Source organism: Neophocaena asiaeorientalis, unplaced genomic scaffold (assembly GCF_003031525.2).
Source record: "Neophocaena asiaeorientalis asiaeorientalis breed wild unplaced genomic scaffold, Neophocaena_asiaeorientalis_V1.1 scaffold371, whole genome shotgun sequence".
NCBI lineage: Eukaryota > Metazoa > Chordata > Mammalia > Artiodactyla > Phocoenidae > Neophocaena > Neophocaena asiaeorientalis.
In genome coordinates this window covers 5,898,170-5,918,741 of record NW_020172369.1, presented here as the reverse complement: position 1 = coordinate 5,918,741, position 20,572 = coordinate 5,898,170, and the positions used below count along the sequence as shown (strand labels likewise).

General features: G+C 39.5%; 1 protein-coding gene across 2 annotated transcripts in view; it reads right to left on the bottom strand.

Annotated features, from left to right (window-relative positions):
* Positions 1 to 211: 211 nt before the first annotated feature.
* Positions 212 to 20,572, bottom strand: part of TPD52 (tumor protein D52) — a 116,382-nt gene continuing 96,021 nt past the window's right edge. For both annotated transcript variants that reach the window (XM_024731445.1, XM_024731437.1), the window contains exons 4-6: positions 18,916 to 19,017; positions 7,648 to 7,696; positions 212 to 3,585 (exon numbers count right to left, since the gene is read on the bottom strand). In XM_024731445.1, the coding sequence (XP_024587213.1) occupies positions 3,466 to 3,585; positions 7,648 to 7,696; positions 18,916 to 19,017 (271 nt within the window). In that variant the 3' untranslated portion in view covers positions 212 to 3,465. The remainder of the gene's footprint in view (positions 3,586 to 7,647; positions 7,697 to 18,915; positions 19,018 to 20,572) is intronic.

Below are 20,572 nucleotides of genomic sequence, written 5' to 3'. Positions count from 1 at the left end.
AGATACGAGTATTACTGTAAAGACAGTCATTTCAACCATAGAGATGAATACAATCATTAAGGAGGTTGTGTAGAAGATTACTAGAGATAGGCAATAACATTTAAGGAGTTGGAAGAAGAGAATACCAGAGAATAGTCAAACTGGAAAATGAGAAAATAATTAATTCTAGAAACCAAGGGGAAAACTTGAAAGCACACTGAGATGAAGCGTGTTAAAGTGAAAGTCACCAAGTAGCGTTTTATTTAAGTAAAATCCTGGCAGGTGATAGGCACATGCAGGCCCTGCCCTCTCAGGGCTCACAAACTAAAAGTGAGTTCTTTTGGCTCATTTTGATTTTGGTTCATTTTCATTTCACAATCAGAACGTGGAAATTGAAATCTGTGGATTGTAGGTTTACTTAAAAGTGATAATGCTTTATTATTAACTGTAAGCCAATACGGTCTCTATAATTAATCCAATTACAATGGGACAGTCACTAATTAATGGCCAAACATCTCCTCATTATGGGCAAAAATCTGATTTTCCATCTGGGTCTTAAGAGCTATAAAGAAACACATGCAATCCTGATATAGGGCCTTATGCAGCCTCTCTGGCACAAATACAGCAAATAGTCACTTACAAATGTCTTTTTGTAGTCAGCATGTAGCGTTTTTGTTTGATACACTGAGTCCATACAGCTGCTCCTGGTTCTTTCTATACCCAGGATATGAAGGGTCTGGAGAGAAGCTGTATAATGAATGGATTTACCCACTTTCCTCAGCAGATAGGTAATACAAAAGAACCCATGCCCAAATTATAGAATTTTTATTGTTTTCAAATACTATACAAAAAAAAAAATAGACAGTATTATCTTTTCCTTAACAGATCCAGAAGTAGTGAGTCCAAATTCAACATGTTTTTTCTCTATTTCAGTAGTTTCAGTTACTACTAGGATAATCCAATGGTTTCTCCTCTCTTCCATTGATTACTTTGGCCTCATAGGTATGAGAATTCTTGCTTTATTTCCCATAAACTCCATAAATTAAGGAGTTCCTTTGTAAGAAGGGGATAATTTCAGGAATTATTTTCTTCTGTCACACTTCTTGAATCCTTAAATATCTGAGATTTCACTCCTGTTGCTATGTTTTTCCAGTGTCAAACACAAAACACAGTAGAATGACCGGGACCCCTCTCTGCTGTTCTTAGTAATTACTGTGTTCTAAATTGCTTAAATATCTGTGAATTCATAATATTGAATCTTCCACAAAGACTACTTGGAATAATATTTCTAAGTCGATGTTTATTTTTCTAAATTTATCGTCCCTCTTCTGTTTTGTTGCTTTTAAGAGGCAGAGTACTCTGCGATAGATTAAATCATTTCTAAATTAAGTGTAGGTAGATGTCTAGAAAAGTGATTCTCCAGTTTATTCTTTTACAACCGTCACCAATACCCACATACACCCATCCCACCTTCCAACCCTAGTTCTATCATTTCTCTCATAAAGTAAGGAGACTTGAGGATATTTCACTCAACTAAAGAAACTGCCATCTTCTCCATTTTGCTTTGTTAAAAAGACAACAATAGGGCTGGACATCCAAGAAACAATGTGATGAAAAGAAGATGTGATAAAAACAACTGAAAGACTAACTGGTTGAAAAAATAATTTAACAGCTATGTTGAGTAACCATGATATTTCTATTAAAAGACAAATTTCTACATGTCGACTCCTCTAGGACAATGCTTCAACAACCTTTGCCTTAAAGCCTTTTCAAGTAAATAATTTATGGTAGTCTAATACCATGAAGCAGTGATTTAAAGCAGATGGTAAAAAACGGCCTTTTTTTTTTTTTTTTAAAGCATAGATACCGGTTGATTATGTAACACAACAAGCTGTTTCCAGACCACTGGTCTCATAATAAATATTGAGACCTATACTACTGATATACACAATTTATTAAGCTTTTCACACGTAATAGAGCATAGTTTCAGTTGCATCTGAAGTGCTAACAAAAGCTCCAGCGATCAAGAGCATGTTATCAATATTTTATAACAATCAACACTTGTAGCTTTTCAGATTTGGATAAGATAATTTATCCCAAAGTAAATCTAGTCATGCTTTTAAAAAATGCTTTAGGTCACTCCAAGCTTGGCAATTAACATTTGGCATAAACAATAATAAAACAATCACAACTTGATAAATAACAAATACAACATTGTAGGCCATAACCATACACAGCATAAGGGAAAGATGGTGACGAGTAAGTAGTCATTAGAATTAATAGAGTACCTTGGCCTCCATGCAGATACTTCCAGAGGCTTTGGTTCATTCAGCCCTGACACTCAGTTTTCAAAGCAGGGGGCAATATCTACAGTATCATTTTGTAATTTCGAACACACTGAAAACAAGTAAGTAGAAAATGATGAGTTGATTTTTATTAATGCATTAAATCCTCAGGAGTTATCACCAACCCCTTAGTATAAAATTTTTTCAAGTTACATTAGTCATGTGTGCTTCTTACTGTAAATGCTGCTAAATGAATTAAATGAAGTCAACAATGGTTCCCCCAATGTGATTGATTTTAGCACTTTTCAGCTACCTAGATCTAAAAATCTTTCAGGCTTTTGAACTGAATGTTTGAGGACAGTGTTCATATTTCAACCTATTGATAATACAATATGCTTGATTCAGAACATTAACTTACAGTCTATTCCAAAACGAAAATTTTAATCTGGTGCAAAATAAGTAGCTATAAGTGGCACAATAACCATGACGCATAATGACCATGACACTGAAATGGTTACTGTCACAGATGGTGATAAACAAGGATGTGAGGGCTCCGCTCTCAAGTCGCCTAGGATTTTGAATTACTGTCTGTACATACTGTCACTTACAAAACTATAATAAATTGAATATTTAGTCTGGTGTCTTCAAACACCCAAGATGTAAGATAACTTATTCCAAAACAATATTTATCTGAAAATATTTTTTGTACCTGGTAGTTCTTCCCTTGGAGGCAAAGAACAATTTGCCAAAACTTTTAATAACCAGGATACAGAAAACTTGAAAGAACAATCTTACCTAGGAATCAAATATACAGAGATTCAAAGAGGAAAAAAGAAAATTGTATAGAAGACAAAGATCAAACTGGTATCCCAGATCCAGAGCAATTTTGTAAAGTAGGAAAGCAATTATGATAACCCACAGCTTCTTAGGTCATTCTAGTGAGGATCTCCAGGTACTATATATGTTTTTATAATGATATTTTCTAAATAAAGGGCCTTAAATGCACATAAAAGGGTGTTTCCCAGGAATAGAGGTTAAGATATTTTTACATTGTTCAACCCACAAACTATTTGGTCAAAGGAATATGTAAAGCTCAACAAAAGCACATCTGGTGGAAATTCATGGCAATGAATGTTGACAAGATGTGCTTGGATCTCGCTTGCAGCATCTGGCAGTGAGTAGCAGAACAAAGGTAGGAATCTCACAGGCTCTCCTGTGTCTGTTCTGGAAGAGGCTCCGTGGTGGTGGAACTAGCGTTTGCAGTCGAATTCAAGACTTCTCCAAAATCACCACCAGCAGGCTTGGTTCCTCCTACTTTAGACTTTTAAAACAAAAGTTCAAAAAGGAAGAGACATTAGGAAACATAAACTTCGCTGACTCTGCATAAAGTAACTCAAATTTTACTTTGAAGAATAAGTCAGGAGCCTAAGAGCTCAGTAATTATTTGTACAGAATTTAGTACTGTTGTAATGTTCCATGCGGTCTCACAGAAAAACTTATGCAGTTTCCGTGCTGAAATATTCAAATTGGTAAATTCTACCCCTCCACTTTTTTCCCCTATCTGCTTATTGTTCTTCACGGGGAAGGTTGTCTGAAGAATTTTGTAAGGCCTATTATGCTAAAGTATCTACTGAACTCTCTTTGTATTTGGATAACACTTTGTGAAATATTATTGAGTAAAACAAAGGAAAGAAATATATGTATGTTTCCCAGTTACGGCATAAACTTTCTAACCTTTTGCTGCTTAAAGAGTGGTACATGGACCTAGAGACTCAACATCACCGGGGAGCTTGTTAGACATTTGGAACCCCAGACTGGCCTCCCCATCTCCATCTGCAGAATTGAAATCCAGGCTTTAACAAGATCCCCAGGTGCTTCCTATACACATTATAGTTTGTGAAGCACTACTCCAAGTTATCTGGCCTGAAAATCTGTCAATAAATATTTGTTTGAATGAATTTATCTGCCCCGCATTTGTATACTATTGTATGCTTTTCAAAACCCTTACACATCCTTAGTGACACTGATGAATCTATGCTTCCTGCCCACCGTCACCCCCTCTACTGCCCCCGTTACATCTCATGACTGACCAACAGGACAGCTGACTAACATTAAGAAACCAGTCAATGATCAAGGATGCAACTCACAGTGGGCTTGCATCTGACCTTGCTCTTAGCTCAGTCTTGACTGGCCACAGATTCATTAACAATCGGAATCTCGTTGAAATTTTCTCTCTCATTTCTTCTTGGCCTCCCATCTAAAATCTTTGAATTGCATGAAAAATGTGCATGACTTGTATCCACTGTATATTTATTAAATTTATTAAAACATTCCTTAATTACAAGAAAATGTGAAGACCTCTTGCAATTCACAAGTCTAAAACAACTCCTCCCCACAACTGGTCCCTTCTCTATTCTAAGACCATGAATGTCAGTAGTAACTCCCAGTCAGACTCCTGGAGTTATCCTTGGTCGTTCCCTGTCTTGTTCCACATCCAATCGATCACTAAATTTTTCTGTGTCACCTGTAAAGTCTAAATATCTCTCAACTCTGTCCCACTGGCACTAGCTCAACTCACCACACCAACATCTTTGGCCTGGATTACAATGCCTCCCTCCCACCTTGTCTCCTTCTCCAGTCTCTCTCCCCTTAGCTCTGCAGGGCAGACAGTGATCTTTCTAAAATGCACAGAAGAATGTGCGACTCAGGTTGTTTAAAATCTTCCAGTGGCTTCCCACACTTTCCTTAATGTGGCCCACCCATCTCTCTAGCTACATCTCCTGCTCAGTACCCCACAGCACAGCAAAGTTCCTGCTGTTCCTCAAAGGGGCCCCAAAGCTTCAAACATTCCCCTCAACCTAAAGGTTTGGTTTCCATTTACATTACTGCATCTGAGAAGCCTGCTCTGACCTTCCCTCCTGCCAAGCATGACAGAAATTCCCGCTACTTATCCTCCTGCAGCCTTGACTTCCACTGTCATAGCACCTTACCCTGTGTTTACTTTCACTGGCCATTTAATTGTCTAAACATCTTCAGAAAGGGTCTGTGTCTCTGTTGCTCACCATGGTATTTCCAGTGCCCAATACTCATCTCCTGGCACATGGCAAATGCTCAATAATCACAGTTAATGACTTGATCCAAAATCTAAATGTAAGTACATGTAGAGCCGATGTTTAACTGAATATCAATGTAAGTTAGAAAAACTGCCTCCCAAGCACACAATTGTATTTTACAGCTTCCTTGGTGATATTCGTCTAATACACTATACTATTAAAAAAAACATTTTTATTTGAATGGTGCCCAGTCATATTTAAAAAACTGATTTCACTACAATTTAGAGTCTGAATATACTCAGGAGGAAAGTACACAGTAAATGACCTGGAAGTTTCTCCTCTTCTTCAGTGTCAAAAGAACTGAGGCTTTCCTGGTTTTCCAGCTAGTCATTTAAAAAAACTAATGCTCAGGGTAGATTTCAAGGAGAGGCTATGATATTCCTAAAACATTGAGAACTAAATCAGAGTAAAACCTTGACTTCTTGCAACGTACAGTTTGTTTTCAAACACCTGACTAGGCATTAATAAGGATAAAGCAGGCCTCTGGTACTGTCCTAAAAGAATGACTATGGGGCTTCCCTGGTGGCGCAGTGGTTGACAGTCCGCCTGCCGATACGGGGGACACGGGTTCGTGCCCTGGTTCGAGAGGACCCCACATGCCGCGGAGCGGCTGGTCCCGTGAGCCATGGCCACTGAGCCTGTGCGTCCAGAGCCTGTGCTCCGCAACGGGAGAGGCCACGACAGTGAGAGGCCCGCATACCGCAAAAAAAAAAAAAAAAAGAATGACTATGATGTATTTTTTGCTCATCAAACATGTATTAAGTAGCTGTGATATGCCAAGGACTACTCTAGGCCCTGGAGAAGCATCAGTGAGCAAAAAGAACAGGGGCCTGCGTTTGTGGGTTCATTAGAGCAAGCGTGCTAGGGGGGTTGAACGAACAAGCTGTAGGAATGTTTGTACAGTGTGATTCCTTTTTGAAAAACATTTACACATTTATGTAGAAACAGAAAAGCGTTTGTATGCGCAAGAAAAAAAGATTCAGATCATGATAGTGTTTGGTTTTCTTTCTGTAAGCATACCCTGATTCTGTAATTTTAAAAAGATATATTTAAAAGCAAGTGACTCAATTGCAATTCTAAAAGACAAAATATGAATATTTTAAAGCTGATTTATATAAAACATTTTAAGATATTAGTTTTAACCCTTAGAAAATAACCACAGTAACTACCAGAATTTGTTTAGGAAGCAATGACCATATGGGCTTTGCACTTCTCTGTAGAGAAGTCTGGGCAGTGGATGGGAACAAAACAACATTTTTGGTCACTTGTGATCCTTGATGATTTTATAGTTTTGAATATAATCTTGAAGATAATACAATTTACAAATTAATAAAGCTGATTATGGGAAAATATCCACCTTCACCAATATCAAAGCAATCAAAAAATAGGGGCTTCCCTGGTGGCGCAGTGGTTGAGAGTCCGCCTGCTGATGCAGGGGACACGGGTTCGTGCCCCGGTCCGGGAAGATCCCACATGCCGCAGAGCGGCTGGGCCCGTGAACCATGGACGCTGAGCCTGCGCGTCTGGAGCCTGTGCCTCGCAGCGGGAGAGGCCACAACAGTGAGAGGCCCGCGTACCGCAAAAAAAAATAATAATAAAATAATAAAACAATGAATTATCAATGATGATCACCACGGCATCATCATAATAATAAAAATGTCCAATAATTAAGGATTGAACAAACAATACCCATTATAAGGCTATGTAAGCAGCCACTGAACATAATACTGAAGAAGAATAATGATACAGAAACATGTTTATGGTTAATTCTTTTCTTTTTTTAATTTTTAAATCTAATTTTATTTATTTTTTTATATAGCAGGTTCTTGGTTAATTCTTTTTTAAAGTGTAACAGCACAGTCCTACAACATCATTGTCTGTGGGTCGTAGGACCACTTTTTTGTTTTTTATTTTTTGTACTTTTCTATATTGCTTTTAATTTTCCACAGTAAGATTTATATTAAATTTTGTCCAATTACAAAAGTATTTGAATAATGCAAAAAGCAGCACAAACTTCTAAAGTACTACTGTTCTTTAAAATTATACATTTCTTTTCAGCACTTATGCTGGCCATGCTCAATATACACTCAAAAAAATTGATTAAAAGAGTATACATCATCTTAAGTATCCATAAATAATGTAAAGAAAGTTATTGAAGTTCTTTAACTATTTTTAGAAGGAAATACTAATTTGAATAATTTACCCACACCAAAGAAAGTTAAGGCACCAAACAAGGTAACACAAAAGACCCTGTTCATTTCTCTACTTGCCTTTAAGTTTTCAACCTTCTCCTCAAACGATTTGAATGTTGGGGAGTTTCTATGGAGAGAAAAGAAAAACAAATAGCAAATTACAAACACAACAAAAAAGCCAACAATTTTGAAAACATTATTAAGCTGACTGTATTCCTCTTCACCATTATTCTCAATCAGCAAAAGAACACATATACCATATGTGACACCTGTTCCACAGACGTGCAGGCATACGTACAGACGTTTTATTATGTGAGATTATCTATTCTGTTCTAAGATTTCTACAACGATGTTTTCAATTCCTTGAACAGAGCCAGTCTTAGACATATACATAGAGTCAAGTACATGTGTGAAGAGATGGAACAAAGTCAGGTACAACGTTGAGTCTGTCACTTTCCCAACCAACTTGTCACGGTATAAGAAAATGCCACTGTTGGATCAGTCTCATTCTGATTAAGGTGCTACACTAGAACTCATGTTTAAATTCACATGTTGCCTGGCAAGATTTCTACATGAACCCACATCACCTAAGCAGGACAAGCAAACCATAGGAGGTTCCACACCAGGGATGCTGGTTCCCAGCAGCAGCATAACAGACAGGGAGAGGAGAGACCAAAAGGAAGGGAGGAGTACAGAAATGTGGCTTCGGCCACTTCACAAAGCTGCCCCAACTGACAGAAGCTCTCTAAGCCCACAGGAAGCCTCTCCTGTGACTTCACATTCATCCATTTGAATTAAGGAGGATCACAGCACCTGTGCCGCTCCCACCTGGGTTTCCAGAGCTTTTATACTATCCACCTGACCTCCAGTATCCTTCCTACTACCATGATGAAAAAGGAGAAGAAGGGAACAAGGGGTTTCCTCCTTCCCATCGTGGGGACAGGCAATCGGTCCCAAAGTGTGGTCCCCAGACCAACTGCATCAGTAGCTCCTCGGAAGTTGTTAGCAAAGCAAATTCTCAGCCACCCCAGGCCTACCGAATCAGAAACTCAATGTGGGCCCGCTAGGCAGAGGCTTTTAATAAGCCCTCCAGGTAGCTCTGAGGGACACTAAAGTTTAAGCCAAGCATGTATAGTTAAAAATCCTCTGCCTCTATAGAGAGGTCAGGTGAGGTCATAGAATGTGCCACTTGCAAGTACTTACTGATGAAAGAGGACACTAGAATCAGAGCACAGTTGGCTCCAAATGTTACAGTGGGATGAGGGAAGTAGAAATGGGGAGGATGAAAGAAAAGGGGGGCTTCCCTGGTGGCTCAGTGGTTAAGAATCCGCCTGCCAATGCAGGGGACACAGGTTCGAGCCCTGGTCTGGGAAGATCCCACATGCCGCGGAGCAACTAAGCCCATGCATCGCAACTACTGAGCCTGCGCTCTAGAGCCCATGAGCCACAACTACTGAGCCCACGCGACACAACTACTGAAGCCCGTGTGCCTAGAGCCCGTGGTCCGCAACAAGGGATGCCACCGTAATGAGAAGCCCGTACACCACAATGAAGAGTGGCCCCCGCTCGCCGCAACTAGAGAAAGCCTGCGCACACCAACGAAGACCCAACGCGGTCAAAAATAAAATTTAAAACATTGATTAATTAAAAAAAGAAAGAAAAGGGGATTGTAACTAAAGCTAATGCAGACGGAGGAGGTGGGACACCTACATCCATGAAAACAGGAGGTTGATTAGATGAGCACTGTTCACTTTTTTTTAATTAAACAGATTCCACACATGAAACAATTTAACAGGTTTACAAAACAAAGAAGAAATGATCATTCCTTTTTCTAATCGCAAACATTTAATGGATTTCTTACACCAACCTAACATTGTTAGGAAGAGCAACTGAAAACTGGTGACAGTTTTCACAGCTTGTTTAGAGTAGAATTCTAGCTCCTACTTCAGAACAGTTCAAGTTAAACATCTAGATAAGAAAAAAAATAAGAAAACATCAGACCAACTACATTTTGTAAAAATATACTTTACCTCATAGCAGGCATGCTAATTGAGTGTTGAATGGAGCGTATACTAAGAGGCAGCATTAAAAAGAGATAGAAATGGAGTTAGTAAAGTGGCGATTAGACATTATAAAAAGCAAACAAAACTTAGTTTTCTAGGAGCTTGTTCTTCCGGCACCATGAAGTATTACCTGCTTTTTGAGGTGGAGGGGATCACAATTATTTCAACATAATTTACTTTTATTCATGAGCCAATTTAATTCTAGCAGTTAATAGAGCTAATAATCAACTTTGCATTCTTATAGCACTTTGAAAATTGTCGAGTGCTTTCACCAGTATCTGTAATGAATCTAGCATCAAGGCTCAAAAGTTAATAATTTACAGGTCACAGCACAATCGTGAATGGAACTTGGGTCTTTAAGACTCATAATCCAATGTTCACCACCTCCCCTCAAAAAATGAAGCACACACACAAACACACGCGAAACCACTGAAGGGCTCCTGCAGTCGTTTTTCTCCCACATACCTGTTATCAGAACAGGAAGGTTTCAAAGTCACTATTTGACAACTTCAAGTGACTTTAAAATTACATGTCACTTCTTAGTGGCAGTCGTATCCAGTTTTCTAGTAAGAGACACCTGTACTTCATCTCAAACTAAATGTTCTTATAGGCCATTCAAATAACATTTGATCCCCTGTTTTACAAGGACCAGCTTTTTATTCAAGGGCAAAGCAGTTCACTGACCATTCGGGTTCAAGGTTATCTACCTCCAGCCATCTCCCACAGAGAACACCTCACAAGATGAAAGTACCTCAATTCTTGGGCTCACTAAGTCAATGTATGCACCCTGCTGATACTGTTAACATGTTTATAAGCATTTTGATCACTGACACAGCATTTTGGGGTACGCTGGACAGTCCAAGGTTTCAATTCTCAATTATATTTAAATACTCTGTGTGTTTATGATTTCGTTTTCTCCAAGATTCCGTTGTTACAAATGACAATGTGTTTCAATGCAGAACTCCTCAAATCTAGTTCTGCATTAGTATGGAGTATGATCTTGATATGAATCAAAAGAAGCTGACAGCTCGTACGGTCAAATAATCAGTAAAATATTTGGACATCTTCGTACTTAATGTTGTACACAATACAGGAAAAGATCCATTGTAGCTCAGCATTCTCTCTTCCTATCACAATGGTAGATACCTTGGATATAAGACTATATTCTCGGAGGAATTTGCTAATTCTTTTCCTGCTTGATTTATTGCAGTGTGCTGCATCCATATTTTAAAGACAGAGATCAATAAAAATCACCTTTCTTAGTTTACAATACCAGAACTCCAAAAGCTACCTGCCCTTCCTTGGACCCTTCTGAAAAAGCTGCCTCTGTAAGTCACGTTCCCAAAACCACCTTCCACCATCACCAATATAATAACTGGATCAGTAGAGGTCCACCGACCAGAGCTAACCTCCTGGTAATTTACAAATTGTTTAGACCAAATTTAAAAAAAATTTGATTTGAGATAATTAAGGTTCCTATCCTGGGATTTCGTAATTAGAACACTAAACTGCCGGTCAGTTAGTGGTAGGTACTTGAACCAGAAAGTCATATAGTGTTCGATGTTGAGGAAGACATTTGGGGGGACCAGGTACAAGCTTCAAGAATGCAGAGGAAACCAATTCCCAAAGAAAGGATTGCATATAAGCACAGAGAGAGGTAGAGGGAATGAAGGAGAGATGAGCATTCAGGGAAGAGGGCTCAGGTGGTAGAGGAATGGGTTTCTTGGTTTTTTTGGGGGTTCTAGAAGCTACCTTGATTTCTAACAGCTTTTCAATGAGCAGGACTAATCTGGGTGGGGCCTGGGCTTGCTTCCTTTCCTCTCCTTGGATTCCAAAAGAACTTTCATTCTATGCAACACATTCCCTTTTTAGGTGAGCGAAGTCACATAGTTTTTTGTTCTTCCTAACCAAAAGACTCTGCTAGAACATTTTGGCAGAAATTACCAAATTCTGGCAAAAGAAGGTGTTTAATGGCTGAACATGTGATAAATTGTTTGTCCGAAGGACTCACACATTGAATTCAACAGTATCAACAAAATGAGAAAATGGGTGGATAAAGCAAGTATAAATCTCAGAAATGCACAGTCAATTCTAGTCACTGACTCTCCCTAAGATCTCCCTAAGATCTGTAAAAGATCATTTCCTCCAATGGCCAATTTGTGGATACTGTGCCCCTTTAAACAGCCTACAAACTAGTTAAAAGGGACTAGGGCAAATGCAGAGTGAAAAGAATGATCATAAAGGTGAACTGTAGATGCATCAAGTTGACTATCAATTCCACATCCAGCGCACAAAATTATTTCAGGATTATCCTACATAAGAAACAAGTCCTGAGGTCATAAAAGTTGAAAAACTGAATTATAAAAGTCAACGAAGTCACATGGAATTATCAGGGGATGGAGAATTAACACAAGAAGGCAGTGGAGAGCTTATGAATGACTCATCAAGGGATCTTCCCTGGATTAGGCAGGAGGAGAAGGACGGTTGGTGAAGCATCAGTGCCAGGGGATATCAGGAGAATGGGGAAACTGACAAACAGGGTAAACAGTCAGGAGAAGACAATAATGTTGGAAATACAGACAATTTAAAAAAAATATTTTGTTTTTACAGTATTATCATAGGAAAGGACTACCAATACACTTCCAAGAAAACCAAGATAGAAATGATAATTTGGGGCCTTTAAGTTATTAAGCACCTAGAAGGTGCCAATGATGTTTATAATATGACTTAAAGAACGTTAAAAATGAACACTTCGAGAATTCTAAGAAACAGTGCAGCATCTCTTGTAAAGGACTTTAGGGTCTTTACAGGATCATGACAAAATCATCCTTGCTGGTGTTGTGTTTCAATTAGCAGTTAAGGCAGAGAAAGAATTTAAATATTTGAGTACCATGAAGGATACATCCACTAAATCCGTTTAAGTGGGAATGTACGAGAAAAAGCAAGGAAATGATTACAATAAGGTGTTTATTTTGTGATGAATGGCTGAGTTGAATTTCTGTATGTTTTACATTTCAAAATAAGCAAAGATTAAAAATACACCCACTGGGGCTTCCCTGGTGGCGCAGTGGTTGAGAGTCCACCTGCCGATGCAGGGGACATGGGTTCGTGCCCCGGTCCGGGAGGATCCCACGTGCCGCGGAGCGGCTGGGCCCGTGAGCCATGGCCGGTGAGCCTGCGTGTCCGGAGCCTGTGCTCCGCAACGGGAGAGGCCACAACAGTGAGAGGCCCGCGTACCGCAAAAAAAAAAAAAAAAAAAAAAAAAATACACCCACTGAACAGAGAATGAAATCAGTTAAATTAATACAAAGTCGAGGTGTTCCCACTTTTGAGGTAGCCATTACAGCAGGAAGAACAAGGAGTACATATCAATTTCAGGTCCACCCAGTTATCTGAACTTCTCTACAATCCCTATTTAAATGAAATTCCACTTTGTTGGTGGCTAGTCTGTAATCTAACAATTGGGCAGCTGTCCTTGCATTTCTAGCTTCTCTACGGAAGGTTACACAAGCTTCAACTTGCCCCAACGTACACATCATCTCTAATATCACTGAAGTTTAAATACAATACGGAAAACTTCAAAAGCACAAAGCCACGTTGCTGCTGGACCAGAACTGTCTCTAACAGATATATTGTGAGGATCTGTTACCATCTATGAAGTTTAAACATAATATGGAAAACTTCAAAAGCACAAAGCCATGATGTTGCTACTGGACCAGAATTGGCTCTAATAGATATATCGTGAGGATTAGTTAGAATTTATAAAGCAAACTTTATGAAAACTTTTTCCAGCTTGATTTTGGCTCTCAAAGAAGGTAACCTATAATCAAAGTAGGAATGTAAATCTGGGTTCCTCAAAACACTGAGAAAAAAAATCAAAAAGGGCAACCTGATTCTCACTCAGAAAACACAAAGTACTTTGCAATCTAATAGTTACTCTTACTTTGGAAAAGTTATTCTTTTAAAAAGCTGAATTGAGTTTTTAAAGTTTCCTTGTTTCTTACATAGGTGTCTGATCTTTTCATACCTAATAATAAGAAAGGGGGAGGGGTAGAGGGAAAAGAAGAAGGAAGGAAGTAGTAAACAGAAGATAGAGAAAGAAGAGTTAACGGTCAACATGTCTGAAAGCTTATCTATGTATTAGTATCCCCTTTATTTTTTCAAAATAATCTCTTGATCATAGGTGATGAACCAAAGGAACTGCTGGACCGTGCCTGTAGGGCCTAAGTCTTAAACTATCATTGCTCTGGGGAGGCAGAACAATGCAGAGGGTGGTGCAGGCTCCTGAACCCGGGTGTGCCTGGGTTCAAGTCCTGGCCTTCAGCCACGTCGCTGTATGACTTTGAAGAAGTCACTTAACCTCTCTGTGTCTCAGTTTTCCTCATCTGTAAAATCAGAAAAATAATGGCACCTGCTATACGTAGTCATGCCTGAAACACAGTTCACCATTATTATTGTTACGGATAGCTTTAACTGAAACACACATTAATATTTATTTCATTTTATATTATTTTCTTTAAAGCTTTCAAATTTCACCCAGCTATTATTTTGGTTGGTAACTTGAACCCTAGAGTCTAGAACAGTGCCTGGCACAAAGCTGACATTCAATAAATACTTTTGAGTGAAAGAATGAATAAATAATTGCAGTAACTAAAATTAGGAAATATGGGCATAAAAGGTAGAAAAGTTCATTAAAGCTTTTCAAATTCAAATCAAAAGGTACTCTATTACAACAAGAGAAAAGAGGTCATTTCTTTTCCTATTAAGTGGTAGAAATTTTTTTTTTTTAAAGAAATTTTCAGCAAAATGGAATTATCTGGAATGACTTTAATGAGTCCGAAACCAACAACAACAAAAAAATATCTAGAGGTTTACGTGAAGAAACACACGTCGAAAGGATGGGCTTCCCTGGTGGTGCAGTGGTTGAGAGTCCGCCTGCCGATGCAGGGGACACGGGTTCGTGCCCCGGTCCGGGAAGATCCCACATGCCGCGGAGCGGCTTGGGCCCGTGAGCCATGGCCGCTGAGCCTGCGCGTCCGGAGCCTGTGCTCCGCAACGGGAGAGGCCACAACAGTCAGAGGCCGGCGTACCGCAAAAAAAAAAAAGGCGAAATTTCCTTTGAAGATAAAGGCAAAGTTAATTACATTTCCTCCTAAATATATCAGAAATATTTGACTAATGAGGCTACTGAATTATTAGAGCATGCTATTAATAACATGAAAATTGATGTTTACACTGACAGCAAGTGAAATGAGAAGGCTCTTTTAAAGTGTCTCTCAAAAAAAAGTAAAGGCATGAGTCAGCGTTTGCCATGTATGTGTAGAAAACAAGCCAACAGGAGAGGAGTGACTATGAACATACCACCTGGGGAAAAGCTGTCTGTCCCCAAAGGGCCTCCCTGCCGCTGACACCTAATTGTCAGGGCGTCAAAAATAGACATCTCTATCTCCGTCTCTGTCTCTCCCTCTCCCTCCTTCTCTCGCCCCCTCTCCCTCCCCTTCTCCCCTACCCTCCCTTCCTCTTCCTCTTCCTTACTCACCCACCCAAGGCATACAGCAAATATCTATATCCCAAGTGCTAACTTATTAATTGATAATGTAGTACAATTAAAACTGTTGCTGACTCTATTCAAGTCAGCAAAATATCCGCAATTCCATCAGAGAGCGAAATCGTTGCCACAAGTCTGCTGGGTTAGCATGGACTCGGAACAAAGGGTAGTTAACAAGATTACCCAACTAATTCAAGCACTTGCAAAAAGGGGCCCCCTGCATCCATCTCCATGGGAGGAAAGGCCTTGCTGCTGGGATGGAAACGCTCAAATCTGCTGCCCAAGCTCCTCTCCTTGCACAGCTCTTGGGGGCATGTGGCCAGTGTTTGCCTCTGTGACTCACTCATCTAAAAGATGTGGGGTTTCCTTATGTTATCTATTGTATATGTTTTTATATACTTCTATTATATGTTTGCATATATTTTCTATTACATATGAACCCATGAAGTCAGATTACAATCAGGACATCTTGATCTAGAAATGATTTTTTTTTTTTTTTTTGCGGTACGCGGGCTTCTCACTGTTGTGGCCCCTCCCATTGAGGAGCACAGGCTCCGGACGCACAGGCTCCGGACGCGCAGGCTCAGCGGCCATGGCTCACGGGCCCAGCCGCTCCGCGGCACGTGGGATCTTCCCGGACCGGGAACCCATGTCCCCTGCATTGGCAGGCGGACTCCCAACCACTGCGCCACCAGGGAAGCCCTAGAAATGATTTTTTAAAGTGACTTTACCCAATTTTTAATCTGTAAGAAATAATTCCAAAATTTAGTTCTCAAAAGATAATATCTCCCATTTCCAAATTACAATATAAAGCCTTACTTTAACCTGCATGTATTGATACACAATATATTGTTCATTAACAACCAGACTGAAAATGATAGCATATAATCTCAATTGCAGTTTTTAAATGAAATGAAAAAAAGTGACTGTGTAAGCAGCTAGAAAAGAGCTGCCCAACTCTATTTCTGGTGAATTAAAAAGACAGAACATACTGAGCCACACTTATGGACATCTGCTTAATCTTCTCAAAGGTACAGAAGATGTCATTCCTCAACAGCACTTACGAAGTTTTATATTTTTGTTTACATCTAACATTGTTTTATAATCAGGTATTAACAGGGCTCTTCCATTCTTAACTCATTCCCAGGCCCTACTTCCCTCCCCCACTCCATCCACTCAAAGATTTCAAGCTCTTTCTGAACAAGAACCGTGTCTGATCTAGGTTACATTCTTTAGACCTGTCCATGATAGGCACCTTAGTATTAGCAGAATGGATTATGTGAGTGAATACATCCTCACACAACTCAAACAACTTTAGATAAAACTGTCTTTTAACAGTTTCCTAAAGCACTTAGGCCATTTTCAATTGAACACCAAAGACACAGAATCAATTCCTATCACTGATTTCTTGGGTTTTTTAGCACAATTTTGAACTTTAAATAGTTCAACACTTAGGGACTTCCCTGGTGGTGCAGTGGATAAGACTCCATGCTCCCAATGCAAAGGACCCAGGTTCAATCCCTGGTCAGGGAACTAGATCCCACATGCATGCCACAACTAAGAGTTCACATGACACAACTGAGGAGCCCACGTGCCGCAACTAAGACCCAGTACAGACAAATAAATAAATAAATATTTAAAAAATAGTTCAACACTTAGAGTTTGTTTATCCCCATGATTTACTCTGACTTTCAGGGCTAAGTGTCATTAAGAGAGAGCCTCAGCTATAAGTACCTATGTGATTACTTAAGAAGGCACAATGCTAGGCCACAGCAAGTGACCGCTTGAGAAGACAATTCACATTAATAGGAACAGAGATGGAGACTAGTATATTATCCTTCCTGCTTACACTCAAAAGGCCTTCCTCCACCTTAGTTTTCTCTGACTACTAATAGGATAATCAGAGAGTCTGTATGGGAGAGAGAGGAGAGGTTTGCTCAATATCACAAAGACTCCTTCTATAAGGCCTGGTTTGGGCTGACATCTTTTTACTGTACGTTCTTTTTTGGCCTAATATACTTTATTTTTCCTTTTGCAACCATGAAATGTTCTTGTGTGCATAATTATAGAATACAACCAGTGTAACGAAAAAATAAAATAGTATAAACACTATAAGCTAATAAAACAAGTACTAAAACATGCTGAGTCATGGTATATTTGGTATATAGCTTAGGCATACTTTACTGCAATAAAAAAATTTCAGAGTAACCTGTACAGGACAGAAGACTAACATTGTGAGACAGTACATATGCTGTCTATTACAACTGCATAATGGGACCCAGGTGAAGGAAGATTCCAACATCCTGACAAAGGCACCAAAGAAATTAAAGCATCAAAAAACAAACAAACAAAGTCAGACATTAAAAGGGAGGAATTCTGCATACCATGGTAAAGCTGCTTCTTTTTACCAAAAAAAAAAAAGGAAAATGTCAAAATCATTTCCATATCCCTTTGAACCACAGTGTCAAATTATTCTTCTTTTAATGTATCCATTACCCATGGTATACAAGAAATCCTCCCTTGAAAATAGGAATGCACCAGAGAAAAGATATTCCAAAAGGCAAGAAAATTACATAGTGGACAAACACAACCATCCAATGTGGCATCATAATCTAAGCACACTTGTCTCAAACGAGAGCTAGGCTGCAGTGATGGTTCAAACTCTCCTTACCTAAAGGAATGTGAAAAGGCTTGCAATCTGCAAGAAGCCAGAGTAAGCATTAAAAAAGAAAGGAAGTTCTGGTAAATCTAAAACAATTAAATAACCTACTTTTAAAAAGATGTGTAAGGTTTTAACTGAAATCTGAAGGGCTACACAATCGAGTCAGCACAGAAAGAAAAGAGAGCACCTAAGAGAAGTATATATAACTGTCAAAAGGGTTTAAGAGAGCCGTGTTTATTACATTGTGTTGAAAATGATAACAGTCCAAATACAATGAGCAAGGCATTTGGTTGTTTTGGTACAAAGTATAATATCAATTAGCCAAACTTATTCAACCAACAAAATTCTGGTTGTAAAATCTACTTTCCCCACAAACGGAAAACACAAAGTCATGCAATCTGAAGGATTGTTTTTTTTTAAACACAAATCTTTCATGCCAACAGAAGCACAGACGATTTAATCCACATTTGTCATTTTCAGCGCTATTTTAATCCACAGGGTGGGTGGCGCAAGGCACGGGTGGACACAAAAGCACTGTGAAGTGGTTTTACCAAAATGGCCAGGAAAATTCTGCAGACGCACTGAAAATATAAATACAAAATAAAAAGCAACAGCTCAAAACAAGATTTGGGCCTCGGCAGGAACATAAATGGTACAAAGCAATGCACAAACGAGCATGTTGTAAGCACACCATGGGATAAAGATGTACCTCCCGGAAGTGCAGGCAGGATTCGGTGCTCCCGGACTCATCCCCATCAGACACCAGGCTCCGCCCACAACCACAGGTTTGCAAACGCATACTTACCCGGTGTGATCAAGAACGACTTAAAGGACAAAATTCACAACCAGAATTTTTCAACAACCTTAAATGTATTCATAAGATGATCAGTTTGAAGGCTATGCCTAAAAGAGTTTAGGGAAGCATTTCGGGTCCTGGTTTGAAGGAATGCCCTCCCTCACTCAAACAGAGAGGAAGCCAGCATCAGCCAGAACCAGACAGGAAACAAACGCAACCATGATAACAGATTTTAATTTGCCTCAGCTTAATTAAGCCAGGAAAAATGAGGACGTACTTTACGTCTTCCAGCTTTTTGGTGATGACTGATCCAACAGATGAAAAAGCAGCTGAAGCCTTCTGTCCAGCCTGAGATAAGGTTTCAGAGGTCTTCTTGTACCTATATTAATTTATAAAAGAACAAAGCAAAGAAAGTAAGCTAACCTTTCCAGTATCCATTATTTAGAATTCAGTGACGACCACCTCTTGAGAACTCTCAAAAAAAAAATTTAGAACATCTAAAACTCTTCACAGCCACCAGGTCAGCATCATCACATCCACCAGGTCAGCATCACCACATCATCTTTTACTTAACCATCATTTCAGATACAACCTTCTGCAGTGCTCTAGGACAGCCAGAAAGATAGAGGCCTATAAAGGCGGGGCCAAAGAAATCCGGGTAAGGGCTAAAAATAGTCATGGAGCCAAGATCAAAATGAGCCATAGGTTGAATGAAATTATGTCTCTTTATTTTTTCCCTTTTCCACTTAAGCTAAATAAAACAAAAATGAAATCAGATTCCTCACATGTCTTTCACAACTTTATCTCCTAAAAAGGGGCCAGAAGCAAGGTAGGACCCATGGGTACTTTTTTATTATCCAAATCAATTTTGGGGGCATAAAGATTTTTTTTTGAATTTTGCATATCTGTTGAGCTATCAAATAAGGACCAGTGTATTCTCAACGGGGTACGTAAAAGGTACAACACTTCAGATGACTTGAGTGGGATATTTGCTATAGCACAAAGGTATAATTTACCATCTCCCTCCTCCCGTCTACACAGGGATTAGTGAAGGGAAAAACTAAAACAAAAATGAGAGAATATGGTACTTGCACCAAAGAGGTTAAGATCCCCACATTGTAGAAAGGAATGCTCAGGCATTTTTACTTACCCCGTCAAGATCAAATACTAAAAACAAAAAAACAACCCAGTTTATGATGATACAAAGAATGGTGTCCTGCATGTTTCCCACTGCCTACTTATATGGGCAGAAAGTGGAGGTGGTCACCCTCGTGCTGTCATGTCAGGATGCAGTCAGCCTCACTGCTGCTGGTCACCAGCTCAGCAGATGGGACTGAACAGAGAACACAGTTCGGAGACTGTCACTACAAGCCTGCTCCTCCTTGTGTCGGGAAACAAAACTGCATCATGACACTGTTGGATCAAAACCGTGTGACCAAAAAGACCAAAAGATTAAGGGGTGGTCCTCTGCCACCAGCATACATCAGAGATGGTGACCTGAGAATCTTATGGTATGTATAGAACAGGGTAAAAAAAAAAAAGGACTGGCTCTGTACTGGGCCAGACCTGAGTTCAAATCCTGCCTCCATACTTTGAGAGGTTTGCGACCTCAAAACTTATCTGCTCCTGTTTCCTTATCTAGGGCTATCTCACTACCCACTCTACTGGGTTATTCTGAGGATTAAGCGACTCATGTATATATCTGCTAAGTCGATATATAACGTTTTTAGAGCTTAGATTTTATTTCTTCAACTCACGTATGAGGCTGGTTTTCTTTCTGTTCCCTAGAACAGTCTGAAAGACTGAAGTTAGAGAAGGGTCAGATACACTTGAGAATGGGGGGACGGGGGGTGGAACGGGCAGTGCCCTGCGCAGTACAGAGAAAAGCTGCAGAAACGTCCTCAGTGCCTTTCGATCCCGTCCCCAGACAAAAA